Consider the following 26,984-nt stretch of genomic DNA (forward strand, 5'->3'; position numbering starts at 1 on the left):
ATAAACCACGAGGGCCTAAAACCCCTGTAGTTGTGGTAAAACCTGTGTAACCCACTGCCTAGAGTGGTCAATTGCGTTACTACATACAGGGGCGGCTGTAGCTCAGTTAGTAGAGCGGGTCGTTCAGTGATCGAAGGGTCAGTGGTTCGAATCCCAGCTCAGACTGTCCACATGTCGTCGAAGTGTCCTTGAGCAACCCCAAATTGCTCCCAATGAGCAGGTTAGCACCTTGCATGGCAGCTACCGCCATTGGTGTGTGGATGTGTGTGTGAATGGGTGAATGAGAGGCCATTGTAAAGCGCTTTGAGTGCCGCTAAGGTGGAAAAGCACTATATAAGTGCAGTCCATTTACCATTTACTACATATATATATTCACAAAAAACACACAATAGTAACATTCAATAATTTATTTACTGATCATTCTTATCATTTTAGTATTTACAAAATCTTCCGCGATAGGCTATAGTTCTGAATTAAATGGTTGCCAGGCAACATAGGCTATCTCGCCTATTTATTTTTGGCCTTGTTCACATAAGCCATAAGACATAATTCGGCTGGTTCACGTTTATTTGAATATTTCCAGCTATGGTGCAGTTATTAAAACAGTTCTCCAGAGCACTCGTTTTTGCTGGTAGGGGTGTGGAAGTCGAGAAAGGCGAGGTTGCTGCGAGTGGTTGCTACGCAAAGCATAGCCTACCGCTTGATCTTATCAATGGCCTCGTCAATGAGATTGACGGCGCATTAATACTAATTGTTATGCGGTCGCAGCCGTGGGTTACAGTGTATTTTACCACGGCTGCTAGCCAATCAGAATCAAGTATCCAAACTCTCTGTTGCACAATACCTGATTTTAAACTGCTGAAAAGGTAATAGCTTGGATCTGGAATACCGTTTCATACTTTCCTTACTATCAAGGTGGACTGAAATATCTACGAACACTCACAAGAAAGATGGGCATACGATCATTGTGACCCAATCAATAAGTTATTTGTGTATTTCGTAATGTAGCTTTTGGTGTTTACACCTGCAGTAAGGTGCTTCACCAGACATGTGGCACAACCTTTTCTTCATATTGTAGCTCATGCTGGTTCTGTTTCAATGGTTACTCATGGGTGTGTACTGTAGCCCCTGCATGCCTGTCATCATTCATCTGTGTTGTACCACAGAGATTCTTACTGACAGCTTGTCTCAATGTGAAAGGGTTGAACTGTGATTGTGGTGCAGCACATTGAACAGGCACTTAGACCGAGCCACACAGTGATCTTCGCCGCCAACACCCAGCAGATACAGTCAAGCCGGAAAGTCTGCACACCCTTTCACCTTCTCCACGTTTTAACAGACTTATTCTACAATATATTGAGTTCATTTTTTTGCCTCAAACATCTACAGACAGTAGCCAATAATGAGGAAATGAAAACAGTTTTTAGAAAATATGCAATTTTATTTTATTCACAAAAATAGGTTATTTAAGGGTTACATATCTGTACACACCCTCAGCAGCGATTACAGCTTCAAGGCGTCTTTGGAAAGCAGCTATGAGCTGGGCACACTTGTTTTTGCCCATTCCTCTTGGCATATCCTTGCAAGCCCCGTTAGGTTGGATGGGAAGCGTCGGTACACAGCAAGGTTATAATAGTTTTGCTTTTTTCATTAGTTTTTATTTTTATATCGTTTTAACTTTTTGTTTTCAATTTCAGTTTAGTTTTGATTAGTTTTAAAGCAGGTTTGCTAGTTTAGTTTCATACTTTTTTGGGGGAAATGCTTAGTTTTAGTTTAGTTTTTATTAGTTTCAGTATTAGTTTTAGTTTTTTTTATCTTCTGCGCTAGCCTCATAAGACCATCCTGATCTCGTGAGCTCACGTTGTTTCACTCCGTGTGAAAAAAAACATCTGGTGCACATCAGGTTACTTCTGCGCAGGAAGCAAAAGGACACAGCAAAAAAAAATGGAGGATAGATTTCATATCCACCCAAAATACTAGGCTTATGTATGAAATGAATAATACTAAAACTAAGGACATGTTCTTAATAATTTTAGTTTATTTTAGTTAGTTTTGTAAACACACAATACAGTTTTAGTTAGTTGTCATTTTTTTTGTAAAGTCTAGTTTTTATTTTTATTTCAGTTAACTAAAATGTTTTTTCACACCTAGTTTAAGTTTTTTAGTTAGTTTTAGTTAACTATAATAACCTTGGTACACAGCCATTTTCAGCTCTTTCCACAGATGTTCAATTGGATTCAGGTCTGGGGCCTCATTTATCAAAGAGCGTGTAAATTCAAGTGTAAAAGAGGGCGTACGACGAAAACGAGAAAAGGGCGGACTGCCGCGTACGACGAGAATATTTACACGCTTTTCGGATCTATCAAACATGGCGTACACGCTGCTGCGCCGATTCCTCAATGAAAAATCCGACGGTGTCGTAGAAGACAGCGGACGTGCACGCTCCTCGTGTTCCGCCCTCTCCACGCCCAAATTCAACCATATATGGTCAAAACTATGACAGCGCACAACGTGGATACCCGGAAGGAACCGACATAATATAGCGTGGAGCAAAGGAAAGACGATTACGTTTATGGAAAAACGCGGAAAGAAGATAACCTTTTCGGAGACGGAGGTGCATGTGCTTGTTGGCGAGGTCCACGCGAGGAAACAAATCATCTTCGGAAGGTAAGCTATTTGTACTAGCCTACATTTGTCTGATTGCTCCTACAGTTTAGGTAGCCTACTGTACGTTTCGTGCATCCTGTATTTGGCGTAGGCTACACGGACATTCTGTATTATGTAGCTGTGAGGAAAGCAAACATCCTGTGGTAGGCTATGATTGATTTAGGACCAAAAACAGGGAACGATAACACAGATGACCACTTCATAATGTTAGACCACATTAAACATTTTCCCCTCTGGGAAATTAAGACTCATCTAAATCACCCGGTAAATCACAGCATTTATTTGACTGCCAACAGAAAAACATATCAAATGAATATGGCTGCACAATGAAATGTTTAATGCATAATAAAGTGTACAGACAAAGTCAAAGAAAATGACTGAAATTGTTTCTCCAGACTCTGACGTGGGGTGGGACTCAGAGGAGGGGAAGTCTGCAGTGGTCCTTGACCTGACGGTCGTGCCCCCGCCGGTTGCAGCCTCCACCTCCAGCGCCACGACCTCCAGTGCCTCCACCTCCAGCGCGCCGGCCTCCACCTCCACCGCCCACGCCTCCACCTCCGGCTGCCAGCGTCCCTGCCTCAAGGACGCTGTGCTGGAGGCTCATGACCCTAGAGGCCCAGAGGGACATGGCAGAAGGGATTGGGGCAGTTGTGGGGCAGTTGTGCAGCAGTTGGTGGAGGTCACCACACTACACCACCAGAGCCAACAGGACATCCTCACTGCACTTCATTCCCTCACACATGCTGTCACGGACCTCACACTGTCACTCACTACCACACTCACGGACCTCACACATTCACTCACAAGCGCACTCACACACCTCACACAGTCACCCACCAACAGACAATAAAATGGTAAAAATGTGAACCTTACTTGTTTGTGTCTTCATAGTTGGCGCATGACCTCAGTGCGGGCCCTTTGGCCCCGCTGGTAACCCTCATGACAGGGAGGGGGCTGAGGGCTTGGGTCCTCATTTTGTGGTGGGGTCTTGACTGGTTCTCATTCTTATCAGCTTTGAATATATATCTTGGCAAACATAACAGAATGATGTACAAGGAGGGGACAGATACCTAGTGAAAGTACTATTGGTTGCTAGTAAAAAGACAATAATGAGGGCTTGGTATAAGGTGGAACCCCCAACCAAGGAGCAGTGGTGGGTGTTGTGGAGGAGATTTATGAGATTTATTTATGCATTGAGGATGCAGGAAGGAAAGTTTGAAGGGAGATGGGAAAAATTGATGGATTATAGAAGGAAGTGTGATGATACCACTAATATTTAAATTGTAATATTTGAGTAAGAGAAAAAAGCTGCATGGATGGAAGTACCCATAAGCTGTTATTGTAAGTTTTTATGTTTTATTGTATTGTCGTTGTATGGATGGAAAATGCTAATAAAGATTAAAGTAAAAAAGACAAAGAATATGTATCTTGGCTATGCACACACCAACAAGCCAGCCGTCACGTGCAGCGCCTGCCTCCAGTCTAGCCCCTACCCTGCTGTGCGCCAGGATGAATGAGTCATGCGTGGAGCCAGGCCACCGTGCCACTACACTTGTGATGAGCATGTCGGCGTATCATATGATTTGGGTATTTATAGTGTGCACATTTTTGCGATTCACAGACGTATTCTTTCACTGATGGTGCCCTTATGTGGGTGCAGTCGCCATCGCCGTCACCTCTTTGGAGTTCTATCTCGGCCAGTAGGCCGAGTAGCGCCGGATTCATTTAGGCTCGCATTACGCACAGGAGGACTGTCATTTATATGCTTACCAAACAGCAAACAGGTCCACATGATCACATATTAATGACAATCTAATTGGTCAATTATTGCCGTTTGTAGGAGTGCCTGCATTAGGTGTGCACAAGGTTTAGTTTGGGGAACAAATCCATATCGGACCATTAATGAGCCGGTAAGAGGACACGATCTTGCATTGCGATATATGTTTGTGCTGAATTGGGCTATTAGCCTACATGATTGTGCGTTCATAAACTGTCGCTCTTATTCTCTCCATCAAACATTGTAATTCACCGACGCACCACCTGCGTCGCCAGTTCCCCCTGTGTTCAAAAAGGGTTTAAAAACCTGTCTAAATCGGTACGTCAAGTTGAGAGGTGTCCTACAAAAGCGCGTAGAAAGGCGACTAAATATCCGCCCTTTTTGCTTGATAGATCGCGCTGTGGGGGGGGAAGAGGGCGTACGCCTGAAATCGCGGAAAAGACCGTGTAAAAGAAGGCGTACCTCAATGATAAATGAGGCCCCTGGGCTCTGGCTGGGCCTCTCAGGGACATTGACATCTTCATTGTCTGAAGAAGGGCTTGTAGCCCGAAACGTCACCTTGGTGTCAGTGTAAATATTCCTGGGAGCATATTTCTGGTGTGCACACGTGCGTGCCTTTGTCCATACTCTCAAGGACATTCACAGTCTTTCTCTGAAGCCACTCCTTTGTTCTCTTGGCTGTGTGCTTCGGGTCGTTATCATGTTGGAAGGAGAATCTTTGCCCCAGTCTGAGGTCCAGAGCACTCTGGAGCATGTTTTCTTCATGGATCTCGGTGTACTTGGCTGCATTCATCTTTCCCTCTATCAGGACTAGTCACCCTGTTCCCGCTGCTGAGAAACATCCCCACAGCATGATATGATAGTATCAGTATCAGTAGAAACAAAATGCACCTCAGCTCACTTTAAGGTGTCATATTAAATGGTGTGCGCACTTGGTTACATATGATATTTTACATTTAGATTTTTTTTAAATGAGCACAAATGTCTAAAAACCTGTTTTCACTTTGAGACAAAAAAGGAACTCAATCTATTGTAGAATAAGTCTGTAACGTAATAAAACATGGAGACATGGGTGTCCAGACTTTCCGGCTTGACCAGCCTCCTCCAGCAGATAGCCCTATCCTCTGAGGTGACCCCAGACCAGCTTCCTCCAGCAGATAGCCCTATCCTCTGAGATGACCCCAGACCAGCCTCCTCCAGCAGATAGCCCTATCCTCTGAGGTGACCCCAGACCAGCCTCCTCCAGCAGATAGCCCTATCCTCTGAGGTGACCCCAGACCAGCCTCCTCCAGCAGATAGCCCTATCCTCTGAGGTGACCCCAGACCAGCCTCCTCCAGCAGATAGCCCTATCCTCTGAGGTGACCCCAGACCAGCCTCCTCCAGCAGATAGCCCTATCCTCTGAGGTGACCCCAGACCAGCCTCCTCCAGCAGATAGCCCTATCCTCTGAGGTGACCCCAGACCAGCCTCCTCCAGCAGATAGCCCTATCCTCTGAGGTGACCCCAGACCAGCCTCCTCCAGCAGATAGCCCTATCCTCTGGGGTAACCCCAGACCAGCCTCCTCCAGCAGATAGCCCTATCCTCTGGGGTAACCCAACATGAAATGTATCTTGACAAACCCACGTGAGGAACATACAAGCAGATGCAACACAAACATCGCTTAGCTAGGTCTGAAATCTTGGCTTGCACATCAGAACTGGGACCTTGTGACCTGTGCTTGACTCGTGAGGTCTGTCTCTTTCACTTCCTCCTCTGGATGAGGGGATTATTCTAGTGCAGGGAAGCACAACGGTGCACACCGTTTTCAGACTGAACTCACCACTGAACACTGCCTGGACCTGCTGGGGTCTAAACAATCCCCCTCTCTCTCCCTCTTTTATCACTCTCCCCCCTCTCTCTCTCTCCCGCTCTCTCCCTCTCTCTCGCTTCATCTCTCTCCCTCTTTCACACCTATCTCCCTCCTCTCTCTCCCTCTCTCCCCCTCTCCCCCTCTCCCTCCATCTCTCTCCCTCTCTCTCTCTCATCTTCATCTCTTTCTCTCTCTCTCTCCCTCTCTCTCTCTTTCTCTCTCATCTTCATCTCTTTCTCTCTCTCTCTCCCTCCTGTCTTTTACTTGTTTCTGGTGTAAGATATCACGACCTGTAACCTCATACTACCCTGTGAAGGCAGATCGGTGCGTACAGTAAGCTGCTTAGTCTGGAGGTAGCGTTGGATGACAGGAAGATGATGATAAATGAGTGTGTGTGTGTGTGTGTGTGTGTGTTTTCTCACATCTAGGCCGCTGCCGGGACTCTTGCCATGGCCGCCGCCCTCCAAGACTTCCAGAGGACCGAGGTGGACCGCCTCAACGAAGTCAAAGGCCACCTAGAAATCGCCTTACTAGAAAAGCACTTTCTGCGTGAGTAGACTTCACATTAAAAGGGAACAACGGGCATTTGTTAAAAATCAATATTATTCTGGAGGCTATATTACATGATGGAAGAAATACTGCAACCTGCTCACACAGGTGATCCCCGACGGGATTTCAGCGCATGTTAAGTCCGTTATCCCGTTCTTGTCTGCCAGGGGGAGAGTTGCAGCTAGCAAGAGGCACGCTTTATTGTTTTATGTTTTTGTAACGCTAGCTAGCAAGCTGTAATTCAGTAGATACAAGACCTTTATTGACAGTGTTACTAGAGGGCGTGGTGTGCTAGGCGTAGTGAGGCAGGACACATGAGGCAGTAGACAGAATAAATATATAAAAATGAATTACTAACACAAAATACCTACTCCACAGGGAACAAAGGGACTAAGAACGGTGCCAAACAAAAGAACACAGTAAAATCCCCTTTCCTAACCTGCCTAACCAAAAACCTTCCCTAACTATGAAAACTTACAAAGGTGGCACACGCTCCTAACCTGGTGTACATAACAGGAGGTAAACTACGTGAGCTGTGTATACCCATGGGTAGCTTACCTGTCCCCTGCGCCCTGGGCGGGTTACGAAACTAAGGAATAATTAACAAACTTAACAGAAAACTAATATACTAGTATAAGGAGCATAACATAGACAAACAACTAAGACAACAAAGGATAGTGTGGCTACTAACTAAGATTAACAAACAGTCAACTAATTTAACAAAGGGTCAATACTAAATGCAGCACACACAAACGAATGGCACAAGGCCCAGAAGACAGGAACAAACAGGGTTATATAGGTGGTGAGGTAGCAGCTGATTGGTCAACCGCAGCTGGATGGAATGAAGGTAATGAGGGATGATTGGACTGGACTCACCAATGGCACCTGAATGGAGTGAGAGTGGGGGGAGGGAACAGAGGGAAGGAAACAAACACACACACACACACACACACACACACACACACACAAACCCCAGCCAGACCAAGGGCCGTAACAGACAGTCATGGCAGCGCAGAAACACTGCATACGGCAGCCCTAGCCCAGCCCTAGCCCCGGTCTACTCCACCAGTGAATACTGCGCACCGGTCTGGTGTCGCAGCGCTCACACCCGCCTCATTGACCCGCCTATCAACAAAGCCTTGCGCTTTGTTACAGGATGCCTGCGTCCCACTCCTGTGGACAACCTTCCCATACGCGCAGGCATCCAGCCCGCTGGCCTCCGCCGCACAGGAACAACAGTACGTCTCGCCTGCCGGGCCGTGGAGCCTAACCACCTGCTCCACGACAGGCTCACTGCAACAGCAGAGCCTCCCCGGCGACTCAAGTCGAGACACCCTTTTGTGCCGCACGGGATCTCCTGCAGCAATGCAGAGATCTTAACATCAGCGAGGCAGGATGGGCGGACCACACCTGGCGTGTGGAGTGGGAGGCGAAAACCTCCAGACCGCCAATCCTTCCCCTCCCGGGATGGACTTACCCAGACCAGCGTGGGTGAGGCTTAATCGCCTAAGGACCGGCGTCGGACGCTTCCGCTCATCGAAGCACAGATGGGGCTTGGTGTCCTGTGCGGCGTGCATGTGTGGCGCCGAGGAACAAACCGCTGACAACGTCATCCAGGACTGTCCGATATATCGCACACCCAACGGAATGCGTGGCCTGATGGTTGTGGATGACGAAAAGGTGACGTGGCTCTTGGAGGTGTGCCCGGATATATAGCCCGGGGTGGTAAAAGGATAGGAATGTAGTAGTAGTAGAAGTAGTAGTAGTAGTAGTAGTACAGTACTCCAGTACTACGGTTTCTGGAGCTCTGTAGCCTGGCTGTACGATCGCGAAGTCGTGAAAAGAATAAATACCACATACGAGCAAATATAACCTGCTCCACTATAATGAAACTGTTCAAACTAAGATGCCTGGATAAAGAAATAATTTTTCGAAACGATATATTTCACAGAATCGTGATTTGATGGCAGGTACTTAACAATGCTAATGCACTGCTTACTGGCGTCGGCTATGACAGCTGTCCCGAAAATTTTGCTGAACAGTGACGTAGCATCTGGAATAGCATGCTCTGGACTATGCTACGTTTTGCGCCGTTTTTTTTCGAAAATATAGCAGGCGAGGTAGCAGGCGAGAATAGCAGGCGAGAGGTAGCAGGCACAGTTTTGAAGTAGCATGCTACTTCTCGCCTGCTATATAGCAGGTAGCAGGCATTTCGGACACTGCCCCTGTCTTCTGAGTGTTTATTGTTACCATATAATAGTTTCAAAATGTGACAGCATGTTTACTTAAATTGCAAATGTAGTTGAAATCCGATACCCAAGACCGGGGCTGTTTACTTTGATAACGCAGACACTTCCTGGTTTCTTCCATCATGTTATTTACCCTCCAGAATAATCTATTTTTAACAAATACCCATTGTTCCCCTTCAAACACCAGGTTTTGTGTGACCTGCTGGGTGTTCTGGGTTTCACTACGTGGCCACATGCTGACCGGCCGTGTGAGTAGCGGGTGACATTTCTTGTACTTGGCAGTCTGTTTTACCACAGGTGTGCGCTACACAAAGTGTTAAGGAGATGGAGGTTTTATGCTGCCAGGCAGGACTGGCGCAGAGTCTGCTCTTAAAGCTGCCCATGCTGAATACTGATGGGTTGGGCTTTTAGCAATGCACCCGTAGTACCTCTGTTTCCCATGTGAACCAGCGCTCTGGGCCTCGTCTCTCAGGCTCAGCATTGACGGTTTTCTCAGTCTGTATCCGGGCCCTGAACCGGTTCGAGGAACGAAAACGAAAACCAGAAACGAGACATATATCACTAAGAACAAAATACGGTAAACGAAACGAAAACGTTATCATCTTTAATTCTTCCGGAACAGAAACGTTAATTTCAAATCTCTATTACCGGTTAATAATGTCACTTTTCGTTCCGTGTAATATTTTACAAGAGCCCTTGTATATTCATTAGAGCTTCCTGACTGTGAATTACATAACAATTGTAACTAATTTCTAAGGTAGGAACTGGGTCTGGGACTCATACCTGTGGACCTACTCAAGAGAAGCCTGTCTGATCACGGTGCTTATGTAGACCTACAGTACTGGACTGGTGCTGCATAGAAAACCCACCCAAACTCACTATGAGCGTAATCCCACTACCGGTCACACAAGTTAGCGTGGAAAGGGCATTTCTAAGCCTGACCTTGATTCTTTCCCAGAGATGATCATATCCACCGCATTCACTAGTGCCTTTGTTTTTTATGCCTTTTACGCATGTATTGGAAAATAAAAAAGAATGGTATTAACCGGTATTTTATTTTGTTATAACCGGTTCGGGAACGTTATGTCGGGGGCCGGAATGCAAGAACAGAAACGTTAAAATATTGCTTGTGCTCGGAAGGAACCGAAGCACGGGTCTGTGAGAGAGTGGGAGCGTGATGTCATTGAGTTCTGTGGACTCGTCTCCGTCTCCTCCGCCAGCCGGTGTGCTACCTGGTGAACTCGCACTGATTTGTGGGAAATTGGATTTGTCCAACCTTCAGGGGCTCTACTTGGCCACCAGATTAGATTTGGGTTGCAGCTCATCTGTAGAGTGTTGAGAATCCGGTATGAGATCATACTGGCTGATATCATCAATGACTTGTTATAGGCTAACGTCTGGGTTGGGTTGTGTTGTCCAGAATATAATCCTGTAGTCATCACACTCTCCCAGTCGAAAAGACCGTTTGGAGCCGCGTGTTTAAGATGTTGACCTGAGCCCGCTGGGAGTATAGGCCTAAGATAATTGACTAATGAAGCTATTACATTGAGATTCAGCCACAGAATTAATCAGACATTACTCATTGTGTCATTGGTTTCACTGATATTCATTGACACAAGGAAGGATGACTACAGTGAGGGACCAGGTACTAGTTATCCATAACAAGTACCGATCAAAAAGTATGAAAATACTCATAGTGCTATGCTACCATGCTAGTTTTAGTATATATCTGGTAAAACACGCCTAATTCATTTAAAGGGTGATTCCCTTTGTTTGAGTCTGATGTTTCTGCCGATGGCCCTCCGTGTTTCTGCAGCTCATTAAGCGATTCATCAGGCTGTGTGACCTTCGTTGACCTCTGACCTCTGTCTGGGCGCGGGCTGGGTCAGTACTGATGCGGTCCTCACGGCCGGGTCTCAGGGAATAGAAGCTGGGCCAGGTCATCTGTCGCTGGTCTACAAACAACGCCATTCTGCTGGGAATGTTCTAAAAATTGAGTATGATGATTTTCCATGTGGGGAAGGGCGATCTTGGGGTGGTGTGTTGGAAGCGTTGAAGCAGTAGTCTGGGATAGATGCAGTCATAGTGATAGTATGGATATAGCCTAGTTAATAGTACAGATACAGTATTAGGTGATATAGTATAGAAACCATGTAGGCCAGGTGATATAATGTACAGAACAGAACAGGTGATATAGTATAGCTATACAGGTGATAGAACAGGTGATACAGTATATTTAGCAGTATAGTTCATATTACACTGTATTGACAGCATAGTTGATCTAGTATAGATGTAGTAGGTGATGTAGTGTGTATATACTAGTCTAGGTGATCTAGTATAGATGTAGTAGGTGATGTAGTGTGTATATACTAGTCTAGGTGATCTAGTATAGATGTAGTAGGTGATGTAGTGTGTATATACTAGTCTAGGTGATCTAGTATAGATGTAGTAGGTGATGTAGTGTGTATATACTAGTCTAGGTGATCTAGTATAGATGTAGTAGGTGATGTAGTGTGTATATACTAGTCTAGGTGATCTAGTATAGATGTAGTAGGTGATGTAGTGTGTATATACTAGTCTAGGTGATCTAGTATAGATGTAGTAGGTGATGTAGTGTGTATATACTAGTCTAGGTGATCTAGTATAGATGTAGTAGGTGATGTAGTGTGTATATACTAGTCTAGGTGATCTAGTATAGATGTAGTAGGTGATGTAGTGTGTATATACTAGTCTAGGTGATCTAGTATAGATGTAGTAGGTGATGTAGTGTGTATATACTAGTCTAGGTGATCTAGTATAGATGTAATAGGTGATGTAGTGTGTATATAATAGTATAGGTGATCTAGTATAGATGTAGTAGGTGATGTAGTGTGTATATACTAGTCTAGGTGATCTAGTATAGATTTAGTAGGTGATGTAGTGTGTATATACTAGTCTAGGTGATCTAGTATAGATGCAGTAGGTGATGTATTGTGTATATACTAGTCTAGGTGATCTAGTATAGATGTAGTAGGTGATGTAGTGTGTATATACTAGTCTAGGTGATCTAGTATAGATGTAGTAGGTGATGTAGTGTGTATATACTAGTCTAGGTGATCTAGTATAGATGTAGTAGGTGATGTAGTGTGTATATACTAGTCTAGGTGATCTAGTATAGATGTAATAGGTGATGTAGTGTGTATATACTAGTCTAGGTGATCTAGTATAGATGTAGTAGGTGATGTAGTGTGTATATACTAGTCTAGGTGATCTAGTATAGATGTAGTAGGTGATGTAGTGTGTATATACTAGTCTAGGTGATCTAGTATAGATGTAGTAGGTGATGTAGTGTGTAGTGTATATACTAGTCTAGGTGATGTAGTATAGATGTAGTAGGTGATGTAGTGTGTATATACTAGTCTAGGTGATCTAGTATAGATGTAGTAGGTGATGTAGTGTGTATATACTAGTCTAGGTGATCTAGTATAGATTTAGTAGGTGATGTAGTGTGTATATACTAGTCTAGGTGATCTAGTATAGATGTAGTAGGTGATGTAGTGTGTATATACTAGTCTAGGTGATCTAGTATAGATGTAATAGGTGATGTAGTGTGTATATAATAGTCTAGGTGATCTAGTATAGATGCAGTAGGTGATGTAGTGTGTATATACTAGTCTAGGTGATCTAGTATAGATGTAGTAGGTGATGTAGTGTGTATATACTAGTCTAGGTGATCTAGTATAGATGTAGTAGGTGATGTAGTGTGTATATACTAGTCTAGGTGATCTAGTATAGATGTAGTAGATGATGTAGTGTGTATATACTAGTCTAGGTGATCTAGTATAGATGTAGTAGGTGGTGTAGTGTGTATATACTAGTCTAGGTGATCTAGTATAGATGTAGTAGGTGATGTAGTGTGTATATACTAGTCTAGGTGATCTAGTATAGATGTAGTAGGTGATGTAGTGCGTATATACTAGTCTAGGTGATCTAGTATAGATGTAATAGGTGATGTAGTGTGTATATACTAGTCTAGGTGATCTAGTATAGATGTAGTAGGTGATGTAGTGTGTATATACTAGTCTAGGTGATATAGTATAGATGCAATAGGTGATGTAGTGTGTATATACTAGTCTAGGTGATCTAGTATAGATGCAGTAGGTGATGTAGTGTGTATATAATAGTCTAGGTGATCTAGTATAGATGTAGTAGGTGATGTAGTGTGTATATACTAGTCTAGGTGATCTAGTATAGATGTAGTAGGTGATGTAGTGTGTATATACTAGTCTAGGTGATCTAGTATAGATGTAGTAGGTGATGTAGTGTGTATATACTAGTCTAGGTGATCTAGTATAGATGCAGTAGGTGATGTAGTGTGTATATATAATAGTCTAGGTGATCTAGTATAGATGCAGTAGGTGATGTAGTGTGTATATACTAGTCTAGGTGATCTAGTATAGATGCAGTAGGTGATGTAGTGTGTATATACTAGTCTAGGTGATCTAGTATAGATGTAGTAGGTGATGTAGTGTGTAGTGTATATACTAGTCTAGGTGATCTAGTATAAATGTAGTAGGTGATGTAGTGTGTATATACTAGTCTAGGTGATCTAGTATAGATGTAGTAGGTGATGTAGTGTGTATATACTAGTCTAGGTGATCTAGTATAGATGTAGTAGGTGATGTAGTGTGTATATACTAGTCTAGGTGATCTAGTATTGATGTAGTAGGTGATGTAGTGTGTATATACTAGTCTAGGTGATCTAGTATAGATGCAGTAGGTGATGTAGTGTGTATATACTAGTCTAGGTGATCTAGTATAAATGTAGTAGGTGATGTAGTGTGTATATACTCGTCTAGGTGATCTAGTATAGATGTAGTAGGTGATGTAGTGTGTATATACTAGTCTAGGTGATCTAGTATAGATGTAGTAGGTGATGTAGTGTGTATATACTAGTCTAGGTGATCTAGTATAGATGCAGTAGGTGATGTAGTGTGTATATACTAGTCTAGGTGATCTAGTATAGATGTAGTAGGTGATGTAGTGTGTATATACTAGTCTAGGTGATCTAGGCCTGAGGACTGAGGAGAAGCCTGGTCTCCAGAGTGTGTGAGGAGGAGGCCGGTGATTGAGTGAATAAGCAGCTTTGTCCTCTAATCCTGCTGTGATGAGCCAGCGCTGCACGGCCTTGTGGGAAACGGCCGCTGTTGCGTTGCCCCGTGTCGGCAAACCCCCGAGGCTGACTTCACTTTTCAATTAGTGCAGCTGCAGTCGCGCCGGATTAGCCTGCAATGCGGGTAGGAGAAGGTAGGTCTGGGCACGACCGCATAATACACGGCTGGACTAGGTCATAGGTATGTGCACACACGCGCACACACACACGCCAGGACCCCAGGCAGACGAGGGGCCCCATCGCAGTGCCTGGTAATAAAACACGATACCTGCAGGTACGCATTTAATGTCTGCGTGCATGCACACACCCAGGCACACGTACACACACAAACGCACACACACACACACTCACACACAGACACACACATGCACGCGCGCGTACACACACACACAGACACACTGACAGTCCTGTGTTTGCATGACTACTGCTTTTGTGATCGATGGTAGGCAATCAGCCCGAGGGTCAATACATCAGGTAAAGAGACAGCAGCTGATAATCTGATCTGACCAGCCCATAGACGCTGCCCAGCAGGCCTTCTCCCTCCTGAACAACAGTCCCTCTAACCCCACCTCCCTGCTCTCTGGACTCAACACACTAGCTACACTCCGCACAACACCACCTTATATTTATACTCGCTAAAATATACATGTCTACATTCTTTGAATATACTGAAGCAGTGACGCGCCAATAACCACGATAAAGCACTTTCTCTAGTGTGTCATTGCTTTCATACAACAGCACTGTACTGTCGTTAAATATTTATTTGAAAAAGATGGATTTGTAATGTTGCTTTCGGCCTCCGCAATCCGAAATAGTCCTCCATTGTTTACCGTTGCTATAGGCAACTTAATACTGTTCCTTCACCGGTGATTTGCCTATTGTTGTATCGTGATTGTTGCCATGCCTCCGAATGCGTCTTGGCCAATCACAATGTGCGGTCGGAACTAGATGTTGAATAAATATCTATCATCTATTTCATGCATCATACACATACCTACTGTATATTCTCTATTTAACTCACCTACACAATTCCATCTGTTTTTTCAGTTCTTTCCATTCCATTCATGTGTACGTCACGTGTATATTTTTGTACGCTGCATCAGGCTTTTATATATTTGGCATTTTTCTACTTTAGTTTGTTGCACAGTTAGGAAGGAGTGAAAAATCCCTGTCGCTGCTCATTGTTCTGTGTGATGTAGTGGGTGACAAATAAACACAACACTGCTGTTGTGCTGCTACAGTCAAGACAAGTCCAATACCTTCACCCTTTACCTCCACATGTACCTAACATGTACCTGACCCTGTACCTCCACATGTACCTAACATGTACCTGACCCTGTACCTCCACATGTTCCCAACATGTACCTGACCCTGTACCTCCACCTGTACCTAACATGTACCTCCACATGTACCTAACATGTACCTAACATGTACCTGACCCTGTACCTCCACATGTACCTAACATGTACCTGACCCTGTACCTCCACATGTACCTAACATGTACCTGACCCTGTACCTCCACATGTACCTAACATGTACCTGACCCTGTACCTCCACATGTACCTGACCCTGTACCTAACATGTACCTGACCCTGTACCTAACATGTACCTGACCCTGTACCTAACATGTACCTGACCCTGACCCTCTACCTACAGTACATGTACCTGAACACTACTTGTTGTTCTATGAAGTCAACAGCCTCAGTAGTATCTTGTGTTTAATGTTGGTTCACTTTCATGGCTGAAAGTTGTATATGAGGCTTCTCATTTCCATGGACCTCAGTTCACACTCAGAATCCTTCACACTCAGAGTTCACACCCAGAATCCTCCATGTGAACACGGCTGAGCAGACGCCATGTTGACGGGATTCTCTTCTCCTTCTCACACTTTTGAAATCCTAGAGTTTTCTGAATTACAGTAGGACCCCTCTCATCCGGACTTCAGAGATCCGAACCTCCCAGTCTTCCGGACAGGCTTAACAAACTATTTTTTTAATTTATTTTTTAGCCTGCTATCTGGTTACTGGTGGGATTTTCATCACAGTACTGTACTTTAAATCTGTCATAATAAACACGTACTGTGTCCTACTGTGAATAAAAACGGAACTGTATGTAGACCTACATGTTACCTTTAGGCTGTACTGTCACGTTTCATTTCTTTGTTACTCTAAAGCAGGAAAATGTCGAGCGCAAAACGCAAACGAGTCATCCTCACAATTGAGAAGAAACTTGAAATACTGGGATACTGGACATACTAGGCTGGGCTATATGGGTAGTTACTAGCTAGGCTATATGAGTTTAGTTGGCTATTTGGTTGCAATTTTGATGCATTTTCACAAGTAATTAAGGGTATTTATCGGTCTATTATGAGTCTATATGAAACAAGTTTACCACTTATTGAATTTGGTGCATTTTAACATAAGTTTCAGTCATCCGGACATTTCAGAGATACGAACGACCTTCGGTCCCGTTGGGTTCGGATAAGTGGGGTCCTACTGTACAATAATGGACATCCCAGGCCCGGTGTACACTAGACTGTTATTCAGTCTGTGTGTGCGTGTGTGTGTGTGTGTGTGTGTGTGTGTGCGCGCATTCGCAAGTGCGCATACCCATGTATGTATGCACATGCGCTTGTGAGCATGTGCGTGCATGTTTGAGAGTGTGTACTGTCATCGTGTGTGTGTGTGTGTGTGTGTGTGTTGGTCCTAGGGGGTCAACCTTGTGAAATGTCATCAGAGGCCAGGCGGGGACCTTCTTACTGTACCAGGGCTTTAAATAAATCAAGGTCTATTAATAAACAGATGTGTTACATAAGCCTCTCCACTCACCAGGCAGACAGGCATCGATGAGCTACTAGGGGGTAGTCCAGACAGGACAGGCCAGTGGACAGTGTCCTGGGGGGTTGTCCAGACAGGACAGGCCAGTGGACAGTGTCCTGGGGGGTGGTACAGATTGGACAGGCCAGTGGACAGTGTCCTGGGGGGGTGGGACAGATTGGACAGGCCAGTGGACAGTGTCCTGGGGGGTGGTCCAGACTGGACAGGCCAGTGGACAGTGTCTTGGGGGGTGGTCCAGACTGGACAGGCCAGTAGACAGTGTCCTGACTTTGTTCTTATGGCATTCCCCCAAGCACTAAGCCTGTCTTTTCCCTTTGACTTTTTGTCAACATATTAAAGTTCCTGCAGGCAGACTTTGAATGAGTTTTTCTACTGTAGAAATATTTGCTGCTGTTAGGTCAAAACCTCATATTTTGGTGATATTTTTTTCCTCAATAGAAAGCTGTGACTACCCTTAACCTCTGACCTCCTCCCGGCCCCGGGACCAATCACATGTTCTAAACTGCTCATCATCACAGAATGTGATTTCATGTTCAAAAACATTGGATATTGGAATGTTCTTTTCAACATTCTGAAAACTTGCGATTTTGGAGATACAGTTCAAGGTTTTACCTGACAGCAGCACATTGTAGCCTGTCTTATCTGATGATGGACTGGTGTTCAGATGGACCTGTCTTATCTGATGAGGGACTGGTGTTCAGATGGACCTGTCTTATCTGATGAGGGACTGGTGTTCAGATGGACCTGTCTTATCTGATGAGGGACTGGTGTTCAGATGGACCTGTCTTATCTAATGATGGACTGGTGTTCAGATGGACCTACCTTATCTGATGATGGACTGGTGTTCAGATGACCTGTACTGGTTTACAGTGGACTGGTGTTCAGATGACCTGTACTGGTTTACAGTGGACTGGTGTTCAGATGGACTGTACTGGTTTACAGTGGACTGGTGTTCAGATGGACCGTACTGGTTTACAGTGGACTGGTGTTCAGATGACCTGTACTGGTTCATGATGTTCTGTTAACAGTGCATGATGATGTGCACCATTACTGTGACCTTTGGCTTCAAAACATGATTTTCTTCCATGGAGTTTGATTCTTTTACTGCTGAATATCTGACTTGTAACATTTTGCAATAGATTGCCCTATTACATTGCTCTATATTGTAATGTTTGTACAGACAGTGGTATTCATATGTTTTTGTTATTGTTGTGATTTTGTAAACACTGCCAGTTTTGTTCTCCAATAGCCCTTTTCCACCAAAAGGGAACCGGTTCACAAACCTAATTTTGAGCGGTTCCGAGCATTCCGAGTTTGGGAATCCAAAAAATAGTACGTTTTTCAGCACGAACCATGACAATATCACGGGTGTTGTCTATAGATTTGCAGTAAACAGACCTGCAAACTTCTCACCTTTTGGCTACAGTCACCTTTTTTATGTTAACCGTGGTAGTTTCAGTGAATTTAGAAGGTTTTAGTTTTGTATGTCGTCACCTTTTTCACTACTCCAGAGTTTGCAGGTCTGAGTAAAGAACTGTGCTTTACTCCATGATAGGTGGTAATTGACCATTTCAGCCATGTGTAAATGCGTGCCAGGAAGGCTCCCAAGTGTGAATGACCTCATTCTCTCTATGCCATGTCTCTAAGTGCCAACTATCTAAATCACCAGCAATCAAACTAACTTCATAAATTATAATTGACATTCCCTAAAACAATAGTTTGATGACCACCTACTATAATTATAATGAAGTAGACTATTCAAGCCACTTTTGTGATGCACCACCTAAACAACTTTACACATGACTATATCTCCAAGCTGCTGACGTACAACGGTTCCGCTCAAAACTGGTCGAAATGCGGGCACCTTCGCTAGATGGAACCAAGGTTCTAGGGTTCCAAGAAGTCTTGGTGGAAAGGGGCTACAAGTGTCTGTGCCACGGCTACACTCCCCAGGGAGTCCAGGGGAGGTGGAGGGTTTAGTCAGGCAGTCTGCTCAGATCAGGGTGGAGAAGCAGCCAGTCTGGGGTGGTATTTATCTGTCCAGGAGGCCAGGGTGGAGAAGCAGCCAGTCTGGGGTGGTATTTATCTGTCCAGGAGGCCAGGGTGGAGAAGCAGCCAGTCTGGGGTGGTATTTATCTGTCTAGGAGACCAGGGTGGAGAAGCAGCCAGTCTGGGGTGGTATTTATCTGTCCAGGAGGCCAGGGTGGAGAAGCAGCCAGTCTGGGGTGGTATTTATCTGTCCAGGAGGCCAGGGTGGAGAAGCAGCAAGTCTGGGGTGGTATTTATCTGTCCAGGAGGCCAGGGTGGAGAAGCAGCCAGTCTGGGGTGGTATTTATCTGTCCAGGAGGCCAGGGTGGAGAAGCAGCCAGTCTGGGGTGGTATTTATCTGTCCAGGAGGCCAGGGTGGAGAAGCAGCCAGTCTGGGGTGGTATTTATCTGTCCAGGAGGCCAGGGTGGAGAAGCAGCCAGTCTGGGGTGGTATTTATCTGTCCAGGAGGCCAGGGTGGAGAAGCAGCCAGTCTGGGGTGGTATTTATCTGTCCAGGAGGCCAGGGTGGAGAAGCAGCCAGTCTGGGGTGGTATTTCTCTGTCCAGGAGGCCAGGGTGGAGAAGCAGCCAGTCTGGGGTGGTATTTATCTGTCCAGGAGCCCGGGGCTCAGGGCCCTAACAAGGGTGTCACATGACGCCTGCTCCTGAGTGACGTGAAATTCTCATTGTGACCTGAGGCTGCTTACCGTCTGTGACTGGATACTTACCGTCTGTGACTGGATACTTACCGTCTGTGACTGGATACTTACCGTCTGTGACTGGATACTTACCGTCTGTGACTGGATACTTACCGTCTGTGACTGGATACTTACCGTCTGTGACATGCGGTTATAGGGAAAGTGTTCAGACGTCTTCTTGAATTCACTCAGTCACTGATACTCAGTTGGTCATAAAAGGTTTTCCACAGCGATTTTCAAAGCTACCTCCTGTTTGTATTCATGGTGTTGTTGCACTCAGACATAGACCGAGGAGACAAATATGGACAAATCACATTTGTGGCGTACCCATGTGGGAAACGGACTGAAAGACTGAAGATGCAGTCAAATGCAACAAAAACAATATGTGTTTTTTTGGTGAATACTGTAGTGCTCTTGCAACTATTATCCATGCCTGTGTGGTCCGGGGTCATTTCATTTGAAGCCTATAGTATGCAATGGCAACATTCAATCCTGAGTATACAGTACTTAGGTTACAGTATATTGATGATGATATTTTCTCATAATGTAAGTATTAGGCTATACAGTCTTGTAAGAATGCTTTTGCTAATAATGTTCCTCTTCATTGATCACTCTTAAAGGACAATGCTCCAGCTTAAAGGACTTGCTCCAGCACGCATGCGCACAGCGCGCAATCGTTGCTCCAGCACGCTGTGCGCATGCGTGCTGGAGCAAGTGAGGAAGCTATTTCGTGTCTAAAGACGTTTCTAAAGATCATATTACAGAGGCATGTGAAAAACCACAACAGGCCTACGCTCTATGTAAGCACAACTAGCGATTCATAAAGACAGATTGATTAAAAAAAAACGTTTCGCGGCAGAAAATAGATTTTTAGAAACTGCATTCTCAGTGCCCCGTCCGCCGCCATTACATGGATATACTGGCTCGCGCTGGATTTTACATTTCTTCTACAGGCCTCCGAATTACACCAAAGTGATCTCGGTGAGTGAAACGTCTTATAATATGACGTAAATAAGGTCCAGGTTGTCAAAAACGAGCATTGTTTTTTAAGACACAGCTTTTTTGTTCTGAACTATTTGAAACTGGAATATCTTTTCAAAACATTCCCGTGTAGCTGGATGAAAATATCTCAGAGGTTGATTGAGCCTGGAAAACTCTGCCTTGCTGTAACCATTAGCGGAGTATAGTGGCAGTCAGAGATACTGCGCCCACCACCCAGATACCAGGTACTCTCATGTCATTTGGATCGTATACTACCTACAGTAGAGCATGATACCAGATGAGAGAGGGCCCAGCAGGGTTTTTAGCACTGGTCATACACACGTCTTATTCTGTTTGCCCCTGAGCCCATATAAGTACACTCTGGGAAAGCAGAAGTTGTCAGCAAGAAATATTACAGATATAGAAGTATATGATTGGAAACTGAGAGTTGCAGCACATTGCAGAACATTTAGCCTACATCAGTACAGAGCTCAGCATCGGCCTTTGACACAGAGGAAAGAAATAGCTTTTTTTTATTGCATGTGGTCACAGAAAAAGGTCATTGCAAGAGATTTAATGTGACTGGAGGAACTCTGAGTTCATCTTCTGGCCATGGGTAATGGGGCAGTAATATCTACACCACTCATCTACTGTAGCTGGCTGTCTAGACTGCTTGGACATTTGTTTGTGGGTGATATCGGGTTTTTACACATGCAAACCTTTCGTAAATCAGGCCCAGAGAGTTGGCCATCCATTCAGAAAACACCAATCCATCAGGGAGGCTGTGGCATGGGGCTTCTTTCTGTCGAGGCCGAATCTATGAACGGGAGATTTGGAGGCTTTAGAGGCTCTGGAGATGATTGATGATGTTTTTGTGGGGGTCAGATGGTGGAGACCTCAGCTGGACACCTCAGTGCTCCTAGCTGCCCAATAACACGACGCTCTCAGACTGGTCAGTAGGTCAAACTGCTGCTGTGAGCTCTGTGGCCTCAGGTTGGACGATGGGGCCGAGCAGAGCATTCAGCGCTAATCCTCTCAAGTCTGGTGTGTGTCCGTGCACGATTCTTGGACTGTGTGTGTGTTTGTGTGCACGCATCCACATGTGTGTGCGGTACATGTAGTGACCTGTGCTAACCTTGTGACCCAGGGGACCAGGCTGGGATGTGTTTGCACCACCAGTACTAGTTCAGAACCAGCACCACCAGTACTAGTTAAGAACCAGCACCACCAGTACTAGTTCAGAACCAGCACCACCAGTACTAGTTAAGAACCAGCACCACCAGTACTAGTTAAGAACCAGCACCACCAGTACTAGTTCAGAACCAGCACCACCAGTACTAGTTAAGAACCAGCACCACCAGTACTGGTCCGTCCTCCTGGCTGTAGAGAGACTTGGCCATCTCCTCTTCACTCCTTTCACTCTCCCTCTCTTTCACTCTCCCTCTTTCACTCTCTCTCCCTGTCTCTCTCTTTCTCTGTCTCTCTCTGTCTCTTTCTCTGTCTCTCTCCATCTCTCTCTGTCTCTCTTTCTGGCTCTTTCTGTCTCTCTCCATCTCCCTATGTCTCTCTCTGTCTCCATCTTTCTCTGTCTCTCTCTCCATCTTTCTGTCTCTCGCTGTCTCTCTCCATCTATCTCTGTCTCTCGCTCTTTCTCTCTCCACCTCTCTATCTCTCTCTCTCTCCACCTCTAGGTCTCTCTCTCTCATTCTCTCTCTCCCTCTCCATCTTTCTCTCCATCTTTCTCTGTGAGGAGGTGGTGGTTTTCGGGCAGCTGTTTGCGCTTCATTGTTGTGTTTAATAAAACCAAACAGACGATAGCGGTGGGGTAGATCAGGCGTGGTGGGGTAGGTAGATCAGGCGTGGTGGGGTAGATCAGACGTGGTGGGGTAGATCAGGCGTGGTGGGGTAGATCAGGCGTGGTGGGGTAGATCAGACGTGGTGGGGTAGATCAGGCGTGGTGGGGTAGGTAGATCAGACGTGGTGGGGTAGATCAGGCGTGGTGGGGTAGATCAGACGTGGTGGGGTAGATCAGGCGTGGTGGGGTGGATCAGACGCGGTGGGGTAGATCATACGTGGTGGGGTAGATCAGACGCGGTGGGGTAGATCAGACGTGGTGGGGTAGATCAGGCGTGGTGGGGTAGATCAGACGTGGTGGGGTAGATCAGACGTGGTGGGGTAGATCAGACGTGGTGGGGTAGATCAGGTGTGGTGGGGTAGATCAGGCGTGGTGGGGTAGATCAGACGTGGTGGGGTAGATCAGACGTGGTGGGGTAGATCAGGCGTGGTGGGGTAGATCAGACGTGGTGGGGTAGATCAGGCGTGGTGGGGTAGATCAGGCGTGGTGAGGTAGATCAGGCGTGGTGGGGTAGATCAGGTGTGGTGGGGTAGATCAGGCGTGGTGGGGTAGATCAGACGTGGTGGGGTAGATCAGGCGTGGTGGGGTAGATCAGGCGTGGTGGGGTAGGTAGATCAGGCGTGGTGGGGTAGGTAGATCAGACGTGGTGGGGTAGATCAGACGTGTTGGGGTAGATCAGACGTGGTGGGGTAGATCAGACGTGGTGGGGTAGATCAGACGTGGTGGGGTAGATCAGACGTGGTGGGGTAGATCAGGTGTGGTGGGGTAGATCAGACGTGGTGGGGTAGATCAGACGGGGTGGGGTAGATCAGACGGGGTGGGGTAGATCAGACGTGGTGGGGTAGATCAGACGTGGTGGGGTAGATCAGGCGTGGTGGGGTAGATCAGGCGTGGTGGGGTAGATCAGACGTGGTGGGGTAGATCAGGCGTTTGCCTGTGTAAAACTTTTCTTTCCTCATCCTCTGTGACGCTAATACCTCAACGTCCCTCAGTCTGAACCATATTTGGTTCTAGTCCCCCTTGGGTGTGCGCAGCTGCAGTGAGTAATTAAACGTTCCTCTCCGAGGACCGGCCCTCTTGTCAGGCCGGGTCCATTAGCGGCGCCATGGCGAAGAGGGCGGTGACATCAGCGCCGTAGCGGTGCGGTGACCTCATGGTATCAGAGACAGCGGGCGGCCTTGCTCGACAGTTCCTCTTCCTCATTATATATCCACGTCAGGGGGATTCTGGGAGCAGGGGCGTTGTGAATATGTGTGACCCGCTGCTGTAGCGTTCAGCCCTGCGCGCTCCTGGACGCCTGATGCTGTGGTGGCTGCTTCTCAGATTAGTTATTAGAGGTTGATGTTGTTGTTGATGCTGATGTTGTTGTTGATGATGATGATGCTACTCGGGCCACTAATGCCCTCTGTCTTCAGCAAACGGATAATGGATATTTACTCCTACGTATGTAAACATTTGAATGTCAGTGTTGTTTTGTGAAAAGGTTAATGGGGGGGGGGGGGGGGGGGGGCATACATGCTACTGTTCCTACTGTAAATGTTGCCAGTCTGTAGAGTTGTCCTCTTCTGTAGCAGATTAGCTGTGGTGTGAGCTAGCACTAAGCTAGGCTATCTTAGCAGTGCTAAAACTGTTGAAGGCACTCCTCGTGTAAGTAAATTAGAGATGTTAACTTACTGTTGTGTTGGCTGAACTTCAGATATAGGAAGTGAAAGTGTTGATGTTGGTTGTGGTATTGAACAGAGGTTCTTACATAAATACTCCAGTCCAGGTTGGCTGAGGACGATGCTCTCTGCAAACCCATGGGTGGATCATGTGCACTTAACTCACCCTGGAGTAGGTTTAGAGACCTTCTTAGAGGAATGACATGAGACATTGATACTCAAATCCTTTGAATGAGCAAAGTCCAAGATATTTTTTGTGGTGTTATGAGTTTATTAGAACAATGGACAAATTAATTTGGTTTCTTTGGTCTTTGGCTGAAAGTTCAGTGCTGGACCATGACTCTAAGCTTGTGGAAGCTCTGTCCTTTGACTAATGTCCTCCAGTTTCATTTACAACTCTTTATCTAATTTGGGGCGGGTTTGATACAACGACTGTACCCATTTGATACGATGATACGACGGCTAACCCATGTTTCGTTGCTCTGATTGGTTAAAGGTCTATCCAATTGCATCCAGAGGCATTTTGATCCACGTCCTTTTGGATGTCTGTGTAAATCGAAAATAAACTCAGCATTTCCAGACTTCACATTTTGGCGAATTGGGTCTGGCAAAGCCAGGCTACGAGAGACCCTCTACAGAAATGGGATTTGTTAAGTGAAAACTTTCCAGTTGTGTGTGTCTTACCATTGTCACAGCTAAAGCTGTGACCAGAGAGCTTATTGTACAGCAAGAGATTCAAGATTATTTCCCATAGAGCACTGCAGGCTATGCAGAATATCGTCCAATGAGAGTACGCTCTGGATAAGTGTGAGATATAAGCCTCTGGGGGGGCAGAAAGCCTGGGCTCGCTCGCCCAACTGCCACCCCAGGGGGGAGCTGTGGTTTCTCTCTTTATCACCCGTTCACAGGTTGTCATTTGACTTCACTTACGTCCAGTACTGAGCTGAATCAACCCAATTTGAAAGATATACCCTCTATTTCTTCTCCAGTAAGCTAAATGCGGGGTACTGTAGCACTGTAGCACTGTGCTCTGAAACAAATTGCCCACTCAACGTGTCCCTGGTAAGTGGGTAATTCAAAACCATCCCCACTGCTCGACTGAGGCACCTGCAAGGTCAAGGAGAATGAATCCTCACTCGCTCCCCTGTTCTCTGCTCTCTAGACTGGAGACTGGGGGGGGGGGGTCTTAGCTTAGCATCACACACTGCTGACCTCCTGTTCTCTGTGCTCTAGACTGGAGACTGGGGGGGGGGGGTCTTAGCTTAGCATCACACACTGCTGACCTCCTGTTCTCCGTGCTCCAGTATCTAGACCGGAGAGTCTGAGGGGACCTAGCCCAGGCACACTGCTGATCTTGTAGAACAACAGTGTGCTATACAGTTTAATAGGGGAACATAGGCCTACACAGCCTGCAATTATATTACATTAATTATTACATTATTAATGTAATTGACTAATAAGGGGAAGATTCTGCATGTGCTCTAGAGGGGTAGTGTGAACCATCTGATAACTTACTTAAGATTTATTTGTGCAGTACAAGACGCTCAGAGACACTTTACATAGTTTGTTTGTTTGTTCTCCAGTAATCCTAAGGTCACTAGTGTGACAGTGACAGGGTCACAGTCTGCCTGGCTGTCTGTCTGCATGCCTGTCTGCCTGGCTGTCTGTCTGCATGCTGGCTGTCTGTCTGTCTGCCTGGCTGTAGGACAGTCAGGGTTTTACAAGCTTCTCTACTGAGCAGATGGAGCACCAACACTTGTGTCTGAGGGCGTATTCACATACAGCATGTTAGTGCACACCATTGATGCGCACCAAAAGCGAAAGTGATAAGTGCATATTCAATGTTAAAGCAAAACTTGTTTGGGTCCATATTTAAATTTTCATTTGTTTAATGTTGGCCCGCGACTTTGTTCAAGTTTTAAATTTTGGCCCACTGTGTATTTGAGTTTGACACCCCTGCTTTAGAGGCTCTGGAGATGATTGATGATGTTTTTGTGGGGGTCAGATGGTGGAGACCTCAGCTGGACACCTCAGTGCTCCTAGCTGCCCAATAACACGACGCTGTCAGACTGGTCAGTAGGTCAAACTGCTGCTGTGAGCTCTGTGGCCTCAGGTTGGACGATGGGGCCGAGCAGAGCATTCAGCGCTAATCCTCTCAAGTCTGGTGTGTGTCCGTGCACGATTCTTGGACTGTGTGTGTGTTTGTGTGCACGCATCCGCATGTGTGTGCGGTACATGTAGTGACCTGTGCTAACCTTGTGACCCAGGGGACCAGGCTGGGATGTGTTTGCACCACCAGTACTAGTTCAGAACCAGCACCACCAGTACTAGTTAAGAACCAGCACCACCAGTACTAGTTCAGAACCAGCACCACCAGTACTGGTTAAGAACCAGCACCACCAGTACTGGTTAAGAACCAGCACCACCAGTACTAGTTCAGAACCAGCACCACCAGTACTAGTTAAGAACCAGCACCACCAGTACTAGTTCAGAACCAGCACCACCAGTACTGGTCCGTCCTCCTGGCTGTAGAGAGACTTGGCCATCTCCTCTTCACTCCTTTCACTCTCCCTCTCTTTCACTCTCCCTCTTTCACTCTCTCTCCCTGTCTCTCTCTTTCTCTGTCTCTCTCTCTCTTTCTCTGTCTCTCTCCATCTCTCTCTGTCTCTCTTTCTGGCTCT

The 26,984-nt window shown here is 45.8% G+C and overlaps 1 protein-coding gene across 1 annotated transcript in view; it reads left to right on the forward strand.

Moving 5' to 3' along the window:
• The window catches only part of gramd4b (GRAM domain containing 4b), a 115,687-nt gene that overhangs the window by 30,065 nt on the left and 58,638 nt on the right, over positions 1-26,984 (forward strand). Inside the window, 1 exon segment of the mRNA XM_084452874.1 lies at positions 6,723-6,843. Coding sequence (XP_084309000.1) covers positions 6,723-6,843 — 121 coding nt within the window.

This window comes from Borostomias antarcticus (genome assembly GCF_949987555.1).
Source record: "Borostomias antarcticus genome assembly, chromosome: 18".
Classification (NCBI taxonomy): domain Eukaryota; kingdom Metazoa; phylum Chordata; class Actinopteri; order Stomiiformes; family Stomiidae; genus Borostomias; species Borostomias antarcticus.